Source organism: Homalodisca vitripennis, chromosome 4, assembly GCF_021130785.1.
Source record: "Homalodisca vitripennis isolate AUS2020 chromosome 4, UT_GWSS_2.1, whole genome shotgun sequence".
In the NCBI taxonomy this organism is placed as follows: Eukaryota; Metazoa; Arthropoda; class Insecta; order Hemiptera; family Cicadellidae; genus Homalodisca; species Homalodisca vitripennis.
This window is the reverse complement of record NC_060210.1, coordinates 11540057-11560275: the sequence shown is the minus strand read 5'-3', so window position 1 is coordinate 11560275 and position 20219 is coordinate 11540057. Positions and strand designations below refer to the sequence as shown.

The following is a 20219-nucleotide window of genomic DNA, read 5'->3' as shown; positions in this document are numbered from 1 at the left end:
AGCTATCTAGCATACTTATCTGTGTATCTTGGCAGTTCTGCTGCAAACCATTTGTTTTATTAAACCAAAAATATATTATTATATTCCAGTGGAAAATTCCACTTCATAATCAGAGATGTCGGTGTCCCAGGTCACCATTTTAAGAGATATTGTTGAAATGTACTATGTTCATTAAGTATTTTACTATTAACGTACTACGTTCATAACGTATTTTACTATCAATGTACTACGTTCCTAACATATTTTACTATCATACTATTAGAATATGGTAGGGCTATGTGCATATACACCAGACCATGTGTCAAGTAACAGGCAGGCCTAGCTAAGTTTCAAAGCTATGGGGTTATCTCAAAAACTTCCTGGTGAGATACAGATATTCCCATTGTCCCTAAAGCTGCCTTGACCTAACTGCTGCCAAAAATTACTAAAAGTTATCTGTAATCGTGACTAAGAGACTTCTGTTAAAAGGTAATGGACATGTCCTTGACGACATCCTGGTCAGATGAGGTCCTTCATTTTTGCCTTTGTAGAAATGGTTTATGTGAAACTCCAAGCCAATAAGCTCAACTCGTTCTCGATATATTCTCCTCAATGACAGATATCGTTAATACTCAGCCAAATCCCATGAAGGGACATGTACCAACATTGTAACTAAATCTTGCCCATTTATAAATGAAGTTTCCATTCAAATTTCAAGGCTATGGTTCAATTCGATCTTGTGAAGTCCCACGAATAATAGCCTCAGTCTATGTTGTGTATTGTTTGTATAATTAAATTCATTTAGTGCTTATTCAAGAGCTTTGATTTCCTTAAACTGTTATTGTGTCTTCCTTTTTTATTTGTGCGTAATACATTATGATTTCAAATTAAATGTTACGGCAATGCCATGGATAAAATAAAATAAATAATGAATAAAATTTAGAATTAGATAATTTGTGCCAATTAGCAAATGTCTCAATTCTTCTTTATCAGATGAAAGGTATGAGGCATGTTTTTTTTAAGTAAGTACCATTTTTGTATATATATAAACAAAATCAAGTAAACTTTGTGTAACAATTTTATTTTTATCTTCTTTTTTACATAATTGCCATCAATATTAACCCTTTCCGAGCCAATGACGTTACTAGACGTCATACCTAAACTAGCGCGAAAAGCCAACAACGTCCACTGACGCAAAATACATTTTTTTTAAATATATTATTTAAAAGCATTTCTGGGTAACAAAATTAGTAAAAACTGTTAAACAAGGGACAACCGTTTGTGTCTATTTTGAAGGTCACGGCTCTTGTTCGAGCGACAAAATGGCGGGCGGCCGGATGTTCATAGTCTCCCGCAGAGCCAACGACGTCTACTGACGCGCGCTCAGTCCGCCTGTAGCCTTCCGTGAGGTAGATGTTTATTCGCCCTTCTATTTTCGATCCGCGTATTTATCTTTTCAATTTTGATGTTAATCGATATTTTTAATCAATGTACAGTGTAGTTTATATATTATTATCGTGATGTAGGGCTTTATTGTGCGCGTCGAAGCCTGCCTTGCATCCTGACCTGTGTTTTGAACTGTACCACACAGAACAAACCTACGCCTAAGGATCACATATATGTAGTTCATTTTCAATAAGTATCATTTATAAGTTTTCTCATGTTATAATATTGTAAAAGTAGTGTGTTCTTTATTTTATACTTGGAAAATTGAAATTTTTTGTAGTTTCATTGCTTTTATTTAATTTGTATATACAAATTTTTACTATATTCTTTATATTTTCTCTAAATAAAAATTACCATATGCTTGTTTTTTTGTAAAATATTACAAATATTGTGTTCAATTATTGTTAATTTTATATATGAACACATAGAATGACAAAATTAAATTTTTTCAGTGAAATTATGATTTTACCATTTTTTGGCTGTAAATTAACAATAAAGAGTTAAAAAAAATATTTTGTCTTTTTTCGTACCTCTTATGTTATAAGAATTATAAAAAAAAATTGGTTTTGGTTTGTGGGAATTTTTTTATTTTTAAGGTGTATGGCTCTTAGGAGTAGTTTTGGTTATTTATTTGTGGCTCGCTAAGGGTTAAGGCACTTATTGTATCTAAAAACAATCTTTTGTATACTGTCGCCATAGAAGATTGCTGCCTGATTTAACTGCGAATGCGATGCAATCATTTTGAGATTATTGTCATCGTTACGGCACTGACCTTGTTCAAGATGCTTCTCCTTATGAAAAAACAAATTGTAGTCATTGGGTGCTAAATTGGGGCTGTTGAGGAATTACTAAATTGTTTCAAAATGCTGTGATGAAATCTTGAATTTGTTTTGCCGCATCTGGACGGACATTGTCTTACAGCAAAATATATTTCTCAATAGAGGTGTCAGAGAAAACTTCTTAAAATGAAGAAATTGTTAAATGTTCACCTTCTGAACCAAATTGTATGTGATCATTGAAGATGGTCAACTTTGTTTCTCACCATCAACATTCTTTTAGTCATCTTTTAAAGCTCTTACCCATTTGAATGTCATTCAGTCACTCCATAATATTTTTCCATACACTTCATTTCTGATAGGGAATTTCAACTACTTTCACAATTTTACCACCAAAAAAACAAATAACAGCACGTCCTTCACAGTCAGAGGGATTCTCAATTGGCGGGGAAATTTGAAATATCCAATAACAATTAATTGTAAAAATGATCAATTTTCGCTGTAATTGCATTTGTGGCTTATTAACAGATAAAGGTAAATAGTGCACAAGCACAGGACAATGACCACAGCGCTGTGGAGGCAAAATTTCAAAATGGAATTTGCTTAAATAAACATGCCTTATATATTCTGTTTCAACCTACCCCTCATCTGCAACTCTTTAGTGTTCTGGCACTGCTACATTTATTTATTAGCACATTAAATTATTGATCATCCTCTTACGAATAATCAAAGAGGAAAATCAAAAACCGCCACCACTTGCACCTACTGTAATTGGTTTTCAGTTAAGTATGATATATATTTACTTTATATGCCCTGAAGCAAGTAATGCTGTCTCCATAAAAGTCGTCTTACTTCAGTCCTAATCATGAAGTTGGAGGATTCATAGCATGGGATTTTAGTGTAGTGATTGTAGAACAAATCTGCTTGGAGGGAACATTGAACTCAATTTTGAGCAGATGGTGCAAGCATCAGAAGGGTTTCAAAAGTAAACTAAAGCAGTTATCATTTTATTACAGCTTGAGTTGTAGTATTTATGTGTAGACAATCTAGACATATTGTTTGTCAGACACATTTGTAAGCTTTCGATACTTAATTTTCTGGAATTGACGCTAAATGACCTTTGAAGAGAATGAAGTTTGAGCTGGTGTTGAGAAGAATGAAGTGGAACGGACTTCTGGCGTAGAAGTATCTCAGGCTTTCATCCAGACTAGTTAGTGAGATCCCTAGGCCTGTAAAATTGTATTTAATCATTTAGTAAATTATTATTCTATACAATACCAGCAATGTATTGGAATTAAAAAAAAGGATGGAAATGGAAGTAAAAAGGGTGAGGATTGGTGTTGTGGTATCCATAATGCAAATCCACTTATAATTCACTCTTATACAAGAGATAACCTGCCCTCACACATCTCCTGCAGCTCTGCAAGTCATTCTCCTCCTCCTAGTGAAAATCATATGGTTACACTAAGAATTTCAGTGAAGATTCCGGTAAACAGGTAAGCGTTAGACCCAATTTTGTCCTGTGCTGTCAGTTAACCATACTCTGTCATTTATCGTGCTCAACAAACAGATGATAGCTTCTAATAAATGTCTGAAATAAAATCAGCCACAGTCTAAAATCTATCTGCGTTGTCAGGTGGGGCATTACAAAAAAATTGATTCTCAGTAAGAATTCAGAACCAGTAAACAAATCCGTGAACTTGCACCTTAAGTCAAATAAGTATTCCAACCATCTGACCTTTTTACACAAATGTAAGGATGAAAATCCAAAGCCCCACCTGACAAGGAGGATAGATTCCAATACTCTAAATGTTGTGCTATACCTTTTATAACCTATAACGATGGCAAATGTCAAATCCTGTTATCCTTTCATCACAACAGTCACGTTTCCGCGCTACAAGCCATCCGCAGCAATGACATCACTGTTGCATTTTTATATTTGTCTTAAAGCAGTGTGAACGTATACGTTTTGATCTACTCGTTTTATGTTAGTGAACTACTCTGCCATCTCTCTGTAACATTTGGAAGCAAACTGTGGTAGTTCTAAGCCACTAGGTGTCCCCCCCCCCCTACCGGGTGGGGGTCAGCTAGCTCCCACCAAATACCGGAACATGCCCTGCTGTCACTTCAGCTGGTTCACGATATATGTCTTTTTTATATTATGTAGGCTTATACAATGTGAATGTCTGTATGTATTTCTAAAATAAAACTACTGTCATCTTTGTACAGATGGCTTTTCATTTTCCTATTGGTTACTGCAAAAATTAGTGGTTTGTTAAAAAATGTGGTTATATGACATTTTCTTACAAAAAGTAATAATTTCTAAACTAACACCAGATAAAATATCAATATAAAAAATTTATAAAAACAATAGTTTAGCAGATTTATTTTAAATTTCACTTTTAGGGGCTATTAGATACTTAGAAAGTCACTGCTCCTTTTAAAATCGTGTTTATTTAAAATTTCCACGCTAAATTTAAAGCCAAGGAGTGAATAATTAATTTTTTTTAATTTTATTGTTTCCAAAGGATGGTTTTTAAAGAATATCAGAATTTGTCATCAATACACTATGTTCTAAAAATAGAACACTTCACTGTTTGACACTAGACTAGAATTGGATTTTCCTCTTCTGGAGATGTTAAAACATGGACTTGTGTTTGTTTAAAAAAAGATAAGCAAATCATTTGTATAGTAATAAACTGTCCAAAGTCAAAATTAGCAGAAACAAACTGTACATCAAAAATGCAGCACACCTAAAAGTTCAGAACAAGAAGCACAAAACACCAATGCGCTCAACACAGAGAAGCATTTACTCAAAGAAATTTTAAGTGTTTCACAGCTAATTTCTCTGAGGTTGTTAATGATTGCATATTTTGTTTCTCTGCTGTCCAATCATATGTATGTAATTCAGTGGATTATACGTGTTCACTTACTTAACAGCCACAACTCCCGACGGTCTCATTATGTTGTTGGATATCTGTTCTGATTCTCGAACTGAATACTACATATACACACACATACTACATACTCCTGCCAACCATCTGATTTGTTATAAATAGATTTTCAACCAAAGCTTTTTAATGTACTTTAAAGTTTGTACATGATTGTAAATTGTTTGTTATCTAATTTTGACATATCTTGTATTTTTAACTTCTAAATCTTTTTATGCAATTCGCTTTCTCTATCCCACAGAACTTGCTTTTTCATTAAGATTAATAACACATTAACATAGTTTACTCATGTAAAATATTAAAAATTATTTCAAAACCTCTATTCCTATATTCAAATTTATTAGTCAGTGAAATGAGCAATTTCTGAATTTAACTGCCTCTTTAAAATCTTTGTATTTTAACATTTGAGGCAATAAATTTTAGTGGTTCCTCTCTTTGACCAGGGTTGTACCTAGAAGGAAAGTATAGAGGAATTAAGTCTAATATTGGAAACTAAAAAAAAACAAATAATATACCCTATTTATAATAGTGATTATTACTCCCCAAATGAAATTCTGGATGGTATTTTTAGTACATACATATAATAAATGTTGTTTACATGCTTGTGTAAATAATTTTAGATTCAAAATAATGCTATTTACTACACAATTCTTTATCATATATTTTTGACATTTTGTCAAATAAAATGAGTTAAATATGTTTAGTGCTAATTTGCAGATAGTAGTTAACAGATACTTATTTAAGACTATGCTGAGATTTAGACTCTAGGATGATTTTGTGATTATTCCAGTTTTAATAAACTAGTTTTGCAAAAGAAGGTCTTGCAGATTGTTTGGGTTTTAAGGAGCATCAAGAAAAATTGTTTAAAAACTTTCCAAATGTAGAAGTACCCTATATGGTTATTTTCTGTTAAAGGGTAACTCTGTAACTGCAAGACCAGCTTCCATTGTATTAGTTATCACAATAAATGGTCTGAAAGATAGTAACATGGTCTGAAGATTTTGTGTAGGCATGATTAAATCTTGTTAACAATAATTACTTAATTTACATATACAAAAAGTATTTTTTATTACAATGAAAAATAGTTTTGAAGTTACACTGAGAGGTTAATGTATAACTCTGAATTTAATGCTGTTCTAGCTTAGTATTCCTAGCTATCTTATCTGCATTCCCTCCCTCATCTAAAGCAATGATTGCAACTCCTCCCTTATCTACAGCACTGATTCTATGTCAGCAATTAATTCCACAATTTTAAGTTTTGGAGTATTGTTTCATCACATGTTAGGGTTCCCTGATACCAAATAGAATTTTTCAAAATAACTTTTATATATGTATCTGAAAATAGAAATACGTACATAACCAATAAACTAATACTGTATTGCTGAAAGTTTGCCTATTTGTCAGACGATATTAATAATGTTTTTAAAAGGTTTCATATAATTTTGTGTAGAATAAACATTTTCTCAACAACAGTTATGATTTAGATTGAATATTCATATACTGATTGGGATTCATTTCCCTCATCAGATATCCTGTTCTAGCTGCCTCATGGAAAAATTTGATATACACCAACTTCACTGGAAGCAGCAATCCTCTCTTGCCAAAATTAAGGTGGCAGTGTTATCTGGAAATCGCCAGCTTCTCAGTCAATCCTGTCTTGCCAATATTAAGTTGGCAATATTATCCGAAAATCACCAGCTTCTCAGTCAATCCTGTCACCAATATTAATGTGGTATCCGGAAATCGCCAGCTTCTCAATCAATCCTGCCTTGCCAGCCTCATGGGTGGGATTGGATATTACTGGCTTTGCTATTTTACCATTATCAAGAACCAACCAATCTAATTAATTATTACTTATGGTATAATATTTCAAATGCACACAACTACACATCCAATGATTAAGCCCTCATATTTAAAGCATAAAATGGTTTCAATTGCATTTGAACTCTGAATATAAATTTATATCTTTTATAACTTTAAATCTATAATTTCTTAAAAACTTAATTAAAATAAACTTTCAGATTTTTTCACAAATATTTCGCCTCTTTCACAATATATTTATCCTCTATTTTTCTTGTACTATCTATCTGGTTTCGGCCCGGTTAAAATATAGTTTTACTTCAAAGTTAAACATTTTTGTGATACGATTTCTGCCATTTTTCTAACATTGCATTGAAGCTTAAAAAAATATGTAGATGGTGCAAATGTAAATGTTTATAGTAGTTTTGTGTGTTTACTAAAACTGTTGGTTTTCTATTTTAAAAATCAATCAGCAATTAAAATTGAAAATTTAGAAATAAGGATAATTTTATCAAAATTAGACCACTTGTGTGATCTCTAAATATAATAACTGATACAAGATGGATTTTCTGCCTCTTAAAAATAGAACAGTATTGATAAGGATCAAGGATCGAGAAGTACTGATTGAGATAGTTTGGACCTTTCAAGAGGGTTGGAGGACATAGGTTGTCTCAACTATGGCAGTTTTTGTTTGAAGGAGACAAGGGCTCGGAGTATTGTAGTTGAAAGGGACGAAAGAGAGCATGGAGGGGAAAGGAGTGGACTGACTCATAAAGCTCTAAGAGAGAAAGAGTTGGAGAGAACTGTGTGTCGAGCAGGTCCAGTTATGAAAACAGTTGGTGGTGTTGATCTAAAACCAAATTAAAGGTGCAATACACGAATATGAATATTTGGTATTGTTTACTCACACTATGAACTAAGAGTCATTATACCCCCATTTTAATCTAATCTTTAGAATGTAGTGGACAAGAAAGTTTTGTTTTAAAATTACTGTTGGTGTTCCCTGATGCCAAACCGCGTTTTTCAAACTTACATTTCATATATGTATCTGAAAATAGAACTATAGACACAACCAAGATGTACTACTGTCGGTGCATTTGACAATTTTATACTGCTTTAAAATTATAAACAAATCTCTAAAACAATGCTGTTCTTAATACCCCACACCAAATGTTAAAGGAGCAAGATAATAATATTATTTTGTGGAAGCATGCAAACTATAAAAAAAAATCATTAAATTAGTGAAAGGAAGTTGATGGCCTGTTGTTAATAACGTGCAACAGTTCTTATTTATATAGTGTGACAATATATTTCAGTTTGCCCAATGCATTTTTGTTTCTAAATCTAGTAGGAAGCCAAATTAGATCCCATGTTAATTTACACAACCAAATCATTAATCTTGGATAATATTAAATAAAAGAAAAGATTAGACATAAGCATTAAATTAAAGGATTTATGTGCAATGTTTTCTCAGAAACACAACAAAGTGCATGTTAAGGAATAAAATTAATCAAATATTTCTTCAGACGGAGGAGGTGTAGTCAAGCGTCCCTCAAACAGAGCATAGTTACGCTGCGTGTTAAGAAGTATAAAATGGAAAGGCCATGCAGCGTAGAAATATCGTAAGTTCAGCTCAGCACTCATAGGCTTTAAAAGAATTCCTGGAACAGAAATAAAAACAAACTTTACACAAGGTTAAGTCTTTTAATGCTTATAATATACATTTATATTGTATCTTATCTTATGTTCGAAACAACACTTACATATATTTTCAAAAAGGCAGTTTTTAATCATTTAAATTTTGCCTTACATGCCTAATTCATTATTAAAAATTTAAAACGGACAATGCAAAAATTATAAAATTTATAAATACACTATTTTTAAATTTTAAAAAACTACTAAAGTTTTGTTTTATTTTAGTTATTGAGAAAATATAATTTCCTCCAATATGTACTTAATTCATTTCCATTACAAACTGAAATAAAGTCCATACACTATTTTTGTTATTTCCAAGAAAACATTCTGAATTTTAACGGCTGACATTTATTGCATTCTAATAAATAACATGCACTTTAAATGTTATGAAAACAAAGTACATTTTCTTGCATAAATGCCACACCAAAATATTGAACTCAGACTCTAAACATGCAGTTTGAATGTATTTGATGGAAACTGTTTCAACAAACATGTTAACTAAAAATTAAAAGGCAGTTAATTGTTTTATATTACTAAAACAATGGAAAAATGTCTTAAAAATATTTTACAACCAATAAAAATTGCATTTTATTAAGAACATTCAATATTTTTTAAATGTTTAAATAAATCACAGTTAAATAAAGCTTAACAAATCAAATTTTTTTAAGAAGCTTGATCCACTTCTCATTGAATAACACCATCATACGGAATTTTATTAGTACTAAGGATTCCATGTGTTATAGCCTTGTTGGTAATTTTGTACTGCATCTTGGTTTTGATAATGTTGTTGAGGAACTGGTTGTGGGTATCCCGGTTGACCAGTGTAGACAACCTGAGGGTAATATACTGCTTGGTTAGGTTGGTAAGGATTTTGTGTGTAGAAACGTTGCGAGTTAAAATTCTGAGTTTGTTGTCCGTTTGGGTTTTGTTGATTGTGATTTTGCCATTGTTGAGTTGGCTGTTGACCTTGTTGATTTGGTTGTTGCCATTGTTGAGTTTGCTGTTGACCCGGTTGATTTTGTTGTTGCCACTGCTGAGTTTGCTGTTGACCCGGTTGATTTTGTTGTTGCCACTGCTGAGTTGACTGTTGATTTGGTTGTTTCCATTGTTGATTTGACTGTTGCCCTTGTTGATTTTGTTGTTGTACAGTCTGAGTGGTGGGAGCCTGTTTGTTCATATTTGGTTGTTTAGGTTTTTGTTCTGGCTGGTTATTCAAGAATTTGTCTTCAAAGACAATACTATCTTCTTGTGAAGCAACTGGCCTCGCGGTGGGACTGTTCTCCAGAGGCTGGAGGAATCTTCCTCCAAACAAGATCAAACTTCGATTGCTGTGGATCAGGTAATACAGGAAAGGCCTTGTTGCGTAGAATATGATCAAGTCAGGGTTAGCAGACAGCGTTTCTAAGAATACTGAAAAAAATTATTTTATAATAGTGAATAATTATGAACTAGTCATACAAAAAACTAACCATGCAGCTCAGTAATTTGTATATCCCCAGAAGCTTGGAACTAAATATTTGTTTACACTAAATTTACCCAATGGTTGCCATTGCAGCACATGAGTGAAGGTCAGTTATAGAATGAATGCCTTTGATCTGAAGAGTCTTATTACTTAATAAAAGTTAATTCAAGGAAGACTCATTAACACAAGACAAAGAAGAACGATAATGTTGTAGTATTTACAAACAGGATGTACAGGAACAAAATAAAATCTTTGACATTGGTTGAGTATTTTACTATTCAAGTATTTTTAGTTCTCAAGCAAATTAGCAAAATTTTAAGATGAGTTGTTAAAAAAAGGTAACCAAACTAAACTATTGAAAAACATTTGAGATACAGTGATCACCATATACCATTGTAAAGTGCCAGCATACCATCTATATATTTTAGTGCAAGTATGAATGATAGATGAGTGATACTACTAAATTGATACTGGTTAAATCAACTATTTGTTAGCAAGTATACCAAGAATTAACAGTGGTAACTAAATGAGTCCTACAGTTTATATGCAGCCTGATCCACCGAGATCCCATTTAAAAAATTTATTACTAGAGTATTACAAGCCAACTAAAAATTCAATGGATGTAATGTCATTGTGTGTATGTTAAAATTAAAACAGTTTATTGTTCTGACTCACAAGCAGTGCTTTAAACAATGTATGGAACTGTAGATATTGTTTACCTCTCAGTTTTTTAAAAGCATTTTATTTTCCTTATTCATTCCCTCATTTTCTTAAACTTTATATTGTTGTATTTGTAATTAAATTGTCTAAGAAAATGTAGTAACTGTAACTTTTTATCATATGTCGTTTTTAAGATATTTACCCTTAAAGTTTTTAAGAAACACCAGTTTGAAAAAGATTATAGATTATTTTGGAATTAGGACTTAGGGTTATAAAGCATTATATCCAATTTCAACTTATTACAAGGTGTTCTTAGATTAAAACAGTAAAGCGCAATATACAAAATGGTGGCTGTTTAGGTAATTATTGAATTAAAAAAAATTAATATCATATTTTGTTTTGTCTTTGGTCCAGGAATAAGACCTGCAAAGGTTGGTAGACAGTTTTGGGACATTCTATATATTATTTGCATGGTTTTCCAGACACAAGTGAACTTGGTTCGTGTGTAGAAGAAAATTTTACAGTTAATGAATGAATTACAAAATCTTGTGTTGCGCCTTTAAAGTTTACTCATAACTATTTGTACCACTATGAAGTTTCGTTAGTGAGTATTTATGGAGTTTCTCTCACTAGTTGATGATAAAAATCAGATTTCTGACTTTTGTATCTGTTAATAACTTTTGAACAAGATAACTTAGATGTTTAAAATTTGTGTTACTGAAGCTTGAAATAACTTAATTTTTTAATTCCTTTTCAAGAACCTTATGCATTTTTTATCCTTTTCTATGTATTTGGCAATGCTAAGTTTGTTTTGGAGATAGAAGGATTGCAAAGGAAACAAATTTTTCCGGACATTTGCCTCTGTTCAGTGATACAAGAAATCAGTGACATACAATTATTTCTTGTATGATTGAACAATAGCAAATATTCAGAAAAATCCTGTTCGTTCACAAGAAAATGGCTAATGGACTTAACTATTGACTATTGTATCACACTATACAAGGCCTGTCTAGGAAGTTATAGTCATTCTGAAATAAAAATTTTAAAGATTAAAAACCAAATTTTATTATATACATTTCAAAGGTAAGTTTTCAAACTATTTTCTACTTAACTGAAATTGAGGAACTGGTCATACCGTAGCATAAGTGAAGAGATCAGATTGCAAATCTCGAAACGGAGTGTTACTGATTTTTTTGTATCACTGAACAATGGCAAAAATCCGGAAAAATCCTGTTTCTTCAATAGCACAAGTATTTCAATATTACCTCTGTGGAAATTTGCCATCTGCAATTTCAGCCACTGGCATGGGAGTGTTAGTGTGTACCTTCCCATCAAGACACATTGTTTTTTTCACAGTTAACATGCTTCACTCAAATTTCATCATCAGTTATTTCATAATAGTCGATACTATTGCATTCATTGGTTGAGAACTTTGCTACAGTTATTGTTGTAATTTTTGGAAAAGCCAGTGCCACAGATAGACTCTTTTTTACATTACAACTTTCAAAACCCACCTTGTACTGAATTTGTGAATTAAAGTTTTCCACCACATTTTCAAGCACCAAACAAACCCTGCGCAATGTGTGGGAAACTATCCGAAAGTTCTGTAATCGTGAAACGATGATTTTTTACAAATGTAGGTTTTTATTACCAGTTCATGGGTTACAAAGCTAGGCCTACCACTGTAGTTTTTGTAAACATTTGTGTTGTCATTGCCTCGGTCATATAAATTTCAAAGCTGGCAATAAACATCAATTTGTTTTTGGATTTTTGCCATCAAAGCTTGATCAAAAAATGAACCTCAAAATGGTCAGGACTTTCTGTTTAAGCACATGTCACAAAGAGCAAAGTAGGAGGACACACACCCATGGCTGAATGCCTACTGAGTATATGAACATTTAACGTCAAGATCACACGAGTGCTCGAGGAACAGTCGCAGTAGGCCTAAACACTATTCATTTTTGGGCAGTCCTCGTAAATTATTTTTATCGTAGAGAAAAGGCTGGGATATCTTTTAAGGTTGATCAAAGAAAACACTTTTTCTACTATAAACGTGTTTATTAGAAACCTTATTTATGCACAAAATATACAACAAATCACTGTTCAGTAAAGCTGATGGTTACATATTATATGAGAAAATCTAGTGTAGCCCATCTTATCATAATAATATGCCTCAAACATTGCATTGTTTATTGCAAGTGTGTGGGCAAGCTGAATCTGCCCAGTGAACAACACAATACTTCCTCTATTTGAGATCAGGTAGAAGAGGAATGGATGATCTGCCTTGAAGCGTTGTCGGTTGATGTTCAAAGATTTAACAACGAGTGAGATCCCTGTAAGCATTGCTTCCTTAGACATCAGGAAATACAGCACTGCCAGAGAATCCTCGAATTCAAGTTGTGGCATTGACATTGAGTTAAAGCAAAATACAGATTGAAGCGTGCTTGAACAGTAATATGATTGTGAGTGGTAATGTGGTGAGAAGGCTGGTAAGAAAGCTGGTAAGAAAGATAAGTAAGAAGTTAAAAATCAGAAATATCGTAATATATTAACTTGCATATAACTTTTTTTTAATCTCTTGCTCGTGATTTTATGAGGAAAATGCCAAAACTGGAGTGAAAACAAATCAAGATCTAAGTAAAATATCCCTTCTGGCTCAATCCGACAAAATATTTGTAAAATAAAGTGTAGCATGTGTTGGTGTATCTATCTCTATGCAGTTTTGTTACTATGATGTAATAACAGATGCACCTCAGAAAACATAGTTTCTCAATAGATTTGAAATATACTTAATTGAGACAGTTGTAGATTATAGATCAGAGCAGTTATTAAATATTTAACACAAAAATTGTAAGTTATATTACTTATATGTTATTCACTATGTAACTTTTTCACTTTCTTCTTCAGATGTAATAATGAGAAGGCATAATGATGCACCATTAAGGAACCCCTAACTTTGCATTATTTTTACAGTGCATTGGTCTTACAATAAATTGGCTGTATAAGCGTTGAAAGTAAAATGAAATTTGTAACCCATTTTTAAAATTATAAGGGATGAAAATGTAAATGCGAAGTTCAACATTAACATAGTAAATACATGTTACTATTTAATTTTTTTAGCCTCTTAATTTACTAACCACTTAAAAAGAGACAATGTTAAGTTCCACTCTGAACCCATAAATATAGTTTAATTGTTGCATAATTAACTTTAATTAGGAAAGTTGTTCAGTTTTGTACAGCCCTCAATTTGATGGGGCAAATACACTACTTGCCATTTGTAAAAGTTTGAAAATACAGTCATGCATGGTATTATTTGGAAGCTTGTGTCATGAAGTATCGAAAAGAGCTCTGAGCTCTTCTCCCAGGGATGAAAGTAAAGTTTTTCCCATGAGGTATGAAGTATAATACACTCCCTGCCGACCCTATCATTAAATAATATTAATGCTGGCTTTCCTATTGGCTCTTCCTTTTAACCATAAAATTGTTGGTGAAGCCTGAATATAAGGACTACAATAAAACATATTACTAGTGTATCTAAAAAATTTACCAACACTTAACCCTTACCACGCGTATTACGGGAAATCTCGCGCGGTGAAAATGACGCTTCACGCGTATTACGGTAAATCTCGCAAACGAAGTTATTATTTTTTGTTCTTAAAATATAGTTCGTAAAACTGCCGATAGCATGAGGTAGAATGATGTCCGGACCTCAGACAACGACTGCGCTCGATTCATTGTTCTCGGCTACCCGTTACCGATCCGAAACTGGTTGTCATAGCAACTGAACGCCAATCTGACCTGCAGACTGGTGCGTCTTGCGGGATTTCCCGCATGGTGAGGGCGACCAGTGCTGTTCACGAGATCTGTGCGTTATCTTGTTCCTGTGTTTTACGTTATTACTGAACATTTTTACAGTTATATTATTTCAAGAATTGTGACCTTCAATTTAAAACACTTCACGCTTCAAAGTGTTTCATTCAAAAAAATATTTTTGAATTTGGAAAATTCCATGTTTAATTTTTCTATACATTTTAATATGTAAAAATACAAAAATCATTAAAAAGATTCCGTTTTAATGTTTTTTTTTTTTTTTTGTAACAAAGTGAAATATTCAAAAGCTGGGGAAAAGAAATCTGGGGGTATTAGCAGATTACAAATATACAGAATATCTGGCTAGTAGCTAAGTTTACAGGTTTAATAAACAAAGTTGAAGTTGAATTTTTTTGGACAACAAGTTTATATTTTTGATAAGGCGTAAAAATTCTTTGTACAAAACAGAAAACAATCATTTCTATTCCGTATATCTTGAATAGGGTAAAAAGTTAAATAGAGCATATCAACTTGATTAGAAGATCCATTTAGGTTATAATAGTAGATTTTGAGTTATTCGAAATAAAACAAAGACATCATTTTGAAGATGGTTTACTTAGAGAAGTTTCTACATGATAAGAGACTACACAATTCTGATTATACATAAAGTCACTCCTGTCCGTTTGGTTGCTGAAATCGGCCATTGAACAACACGGCTCCACCTCCTCCAATGAGGTAAAAAGTGAACGGACGATCTGCTCGGAAAGGGATATAAGGGGAGATCTCCAAAGAGTAGTTAACTGCAATGATGCCTGTGAAAACCAGTAGAATCAATTCTACATCCTCTATTTTTGGATCACAAATTTATATTTTTAATAAGGTGTAAAAATTCTTTATACAAAACAGAAAACAATTTCTGTCTTGTATATCTTGAATTGGGTAAAATGTTAAATATAGTAGAGTAAATTGATTAGAAGATTCATTTAGGTCATAATAGTAGATTTTGAGTTATTTGAAATAAAACAAAATACATTATTTTGAAGATTGTTTACTGAGAGAATTTTCTAAATGATAAGAGAATCTACACAATTCGGATTACACCATAAAGTTACTCCGGTCCGTTTGGTTCTTGAAATCGGCCACTGAACAACACGGATCCACCTCCTCCTGTGAGGTTCTATATATCTTGAATAGGGTAAAAAGTTAAATAGGGCATATCAAATTGATTAGAAGATCCATTTAGGTTATAATAGTAGATTTTGAGTTATTCGAAATAAAACAAAGACATCATTTTGAAGACGGTTTACTTAGAGAAATTTCTAAATGATAAGAGGACTCTACACAATTCGGATTACACATAAAGTTACTCCTGTCCATTTGGTTGTTGAAATCGGCCATTGAACAACACGGCTCCACCTCCTCCAATGAGGTAAAAAGTGAAAGGACGATCAGCTCGGAAAAGGATATAAGGGGAGACCTCCAAAGAATCAATAACTGTAATGATGCCTGTGAAAACCACAGTAGAATTAATTCCAGAATTCTCTATTTTTGGACCATAAGTTTATATTTTTTAATAAGGTGTAAAAATTCTTTATACAAAACTGAAAACAATCATTTCTGCTCCATATATCTTGAATTGGGTAAAAAGTTAAATAGAGCATATCAAATTGATTAGAAGATCCATTTAGGTTATAATAGTAGATTTTGAGTTATTTGAAATAAAACAAAGACATCATTTTGAAGACGGTTTACTTAGAGAAGTTTCTAATGATAAGAGACTCTACACAATTCGGATTACACATAAAGTTACTCCTGTCCATTTGGTTGTTGAAATCGGCCATTGAACAACACGGCTCCACCTCCTCCAATGAGGTAAAAAGTGAACGGACGATCAGCTCGGAAAAGGGTATAAGGGGAGACCTCCAAAGAGTAGGAAACCGCAATGATGCCTGTGAAAACCACAGTAGAATCAATTCTACATTCTCTATTAATTTTTTTAATAGGAAATGCTTCATGCGAAAATCACACCAATAAAAACCCAAACGATAAGCATAAATCATTAATTAAAATAGATTAAATTACTTGGTTTTTAAGTAGATCATTATGTTTATTCTGATTATTAAATATTGGTATTTTAATTATGAGAACTGATCGTCAATTCTATATTACGAGAATAAATGTTTGATGTTATAATTATGGGCATCATACTTAGTTGTTATAGTAATTATGGGAATTGATCTTCAATTTTACAATTACTACAGGGCTGATCTTCGATGTTACAATTACAGGCATTGACAGTAAACAAATCAAGGCAAAAGTAAAATAATCAAACAAGGTTAGATAGTTAGAAATAAGATGTACCTTGTTATATGATTTTGTCAAAATCCCACATTAAAAAATGGATGCAACATTTCACGTAATTTCAGAACATCGTCATATAACTTTGATGTCTTTTACTGCCTAGACAATTTTAAGCATTTTTTCCATTAATTATTTTCATTTCATTCCTGGCTGCAATATTGAAAATTGTCTGTTCTTCAAATGATTAAACAGTAAAATTTAAGCATAATCTCATGCAGTTTGTAACCGAACTAAAATTGAGTTACCATAATTCATGAAATATTACCCTTCATTTGACACATCAGAAGATTAATTTATGAATTCCATTATCCAGAAATCAAAACTTCACGTAAGATTTTGCTATATTCACATGAACATGTTATCCACTAACCTACTCCATAACTGCACAGAATAAGTACAAACTAACTGACAATTCAAATTAATTAAATACTTCTGTGCCACAACGACCTCCGTTATATTGCAAACAAAAACATATAATATTAAATTGATTGGTAATTGACAATTTCAGTTATTTACAACATAGTCGTTCAATAAATAAAGATATATATAAAAATATTGCCACACTATTTTATTGACTTTTAAACTACCTATTGATTTATAATTCATAAAATATTAATAACTAAACGAGTACCCTAGATTTGAGAATACTCATTTTATAATGTAGATCTATATAATCAATAATAATTATTTGTACCATTACCAATTTACCCATACAGTATCCGAATCACACATCATTCCGTTTGTAATTATTTTAATTGACAGCTAATTAACAATGATCCAGCAGACCAAAATTATTCTACGTTTTTATTATAGAATATAACACACATAACTTTTTAATCCTGATTAATTCATTTAATGTATATGCTAGAAGTTACCTCTTTTCCATATTGCATATTTAAAAAAACATAAACACATTGTTAGTATTTAATTGTATTTTTATGTAATTTAGTCCACTATCAATTTGTGCCACCGTTTTCTCGATAACAATCTTTAATTAAATTACAAATTATAATCGGACAGACCTTCAAATCATCGTAGCAGATCCCAATTGACCCTTCGATCATCCCATCTAATATGCTCACCTTTTATTGATAATTTCAAATTTAATAATTATTAGATTACTTTCCATTTTTCAAAATTATATAAATGATTCTTTTGCCTAAAAGTACAAAACCCACAATTCTGACATTGGAGTCATACGTAAGTCATTTAATTTTTTCCTGCATTTATTAATTTCTAAGAGTAGTACTAAACCTTATCAATATAAAACAAAGATTATTTATGACAGTAACAAAATTCTTTGTTTGAAGGTTATTTTTGACGATGGAAGGATTGTGAAGGAAACTGGATTTTTCCGGACATTTGCCATCGTTCAGTGGAACAAGAAATCAGTAACACTACGTTTCGAGATCTGCAATCTGATCTCTTCTTCAGGTAAAGAACTAACCTAATACATAATTACAAACTAGGTTAAAATAAACAAATCTTACCAAAGCGTTGTGGCACGCCTTAGTCAGGAATCACAACCTACATGTTGTTTGTCATATTCACTAACTCTATAAACATGCACTTAATAAAACTTTTTAATCACTTAAAACACTTTAATGATTAGTGTTTTGTATAGTTTTTTATTAAGTGCATGTTTATAGAGTTAGTGAATATGACAAACAACATGTAGGTTGTGATTCCTGACTAAGGCGTGCCACAACGCTTTGGTAAGATTTGTTTATTTTAACCTAATTATGTATTAGGTTAGTTCTTTACCTGAAGAAGAGATCAGATTGCAGATCTCGAAACGTAGTGTTACTGATTTCTTGTTCCACTGAACGATGGCAAATGTCCGGAAAAATCCTGTTTCCTTCACCGTAACAAAATATTATGTTAATCTAAAACTACTAGTTTCATGAATAATACAGTGGTTTTAATTACAAAACTAGTGATTGATGATTGATAAAATCTTTCTAGATAAGAACTCAAGAACTGAAGTTAGTGCAGTCATTGAAGCGAAAAATACGGTCTTACCTCCGAATTTTTTTACTGTGAACCGATTTGCATGAAATTTTGGAATTAGGCTCATCTTACCCTTAACTTCAAAAGTGAAAGTGATCTGAACTCCGCCTATTATTTTTAAGGGGTGTAAACAACCCCTTAATGGAAAAATCGACATTGAGCCATTTTATCGCTAGAAAACATGTTTAATAGTAAGTGGTGAAATTGTAAAGTGTTTTCTAACACAATTAACTCATATTAAAATCGTTTTCAACCATTTGAAAATCTTACAACCCTTGCAAACAACCCCTAAATTGAAAAAATTACAAAAAAAATACTTTGGTATGACATAAAAGATGTATATTTCTGACAAACAATTTGGATTTTTTTATTTTTCTGTCAAACAAAAATTAAGAAAGTATACAAAAAGTATATAGTAAGTAATATTTTATATTCTCTATAATAATTATCAAATTTTTAATCCCTTTTCAACCCTTGAAAACCACCCCTTGATAAAAAAATGTATAAAAAATTTTTTTTGATAAAATGAAAAGGATTTAAATATTATTCCACACTCTCGAAAATGATTATCATATTCTTAAGCTTTTCTGCCCTTAAAACTACCCCTAAATTAATACAGTAAATTAATATATATGATTACATATTTAAAAATAATTTAATTTAGGGTAAAAAATTGCCATTTATTGAATGAAATATTTACAAATTATATAAAATTCACTCAAATGTGTTATATATACATATAAGAACGTTGTATGTATTCATGCCTACGTTTCCAAAATATATGAGCTATATTATGTATATATATATATATATATATATATATATACACATTACAATAGTTTTGGATCTCTGTTATACTGCGTACTTTCACATTGCTCCAAATATTCACAGTCCGAAATTTTCAGTTACTAAGTAGAAAAAATATAATAAGTTTTTGGACCATAAACTCCTTAAATTTTCATGCTATCACAATTTATAAAAAACCATTGTAAAGGTAATTAGGAGAGCTACAACACCCTTCATTGCAATATATAGTAAAAAACCTTTTTCTCAAACGGTGAAGGGTTAAAGGGCTTAAGAGAGGCTGTGATTGCGCTGCCACGCACTCTTTAAACAATCATATTTCCGGCAATTTTTGTTTCACAGAAAAATTAAAAAATCCAAATTGTTTGTCAGATATATACCTACATTTTTCATACCTACACTTTTATACGTATATGTCGTCATTTTTGAGATATTTTAAAAAATTTGAATTTTTTTTTAATCATG

At 31.7% G+C, this 20219-nt stretch overlaps 1 protein-coding gene across 1 annotated transcript in view; it reads right to left on the bottom strand.

The window, feature by feature from the left end:
- Positions 1–16311: 16311 nt before the first annotated feature.
- The window catches only part of LOC124358953 (antichymotrypsin-2-like), a 45152-nt gene continuing 41244 nt past the window's right edge, over positions 16312–20219 (bottom strand). The window contains 1 exon segment of the mRNA XM_046811238.1: positions 16312–16528. Coding sequence (XP_046667194.1) covers positions 16386–16528 — 143 coding nt within the window. The 3' untranslated portion in view covers positions 16312–16385.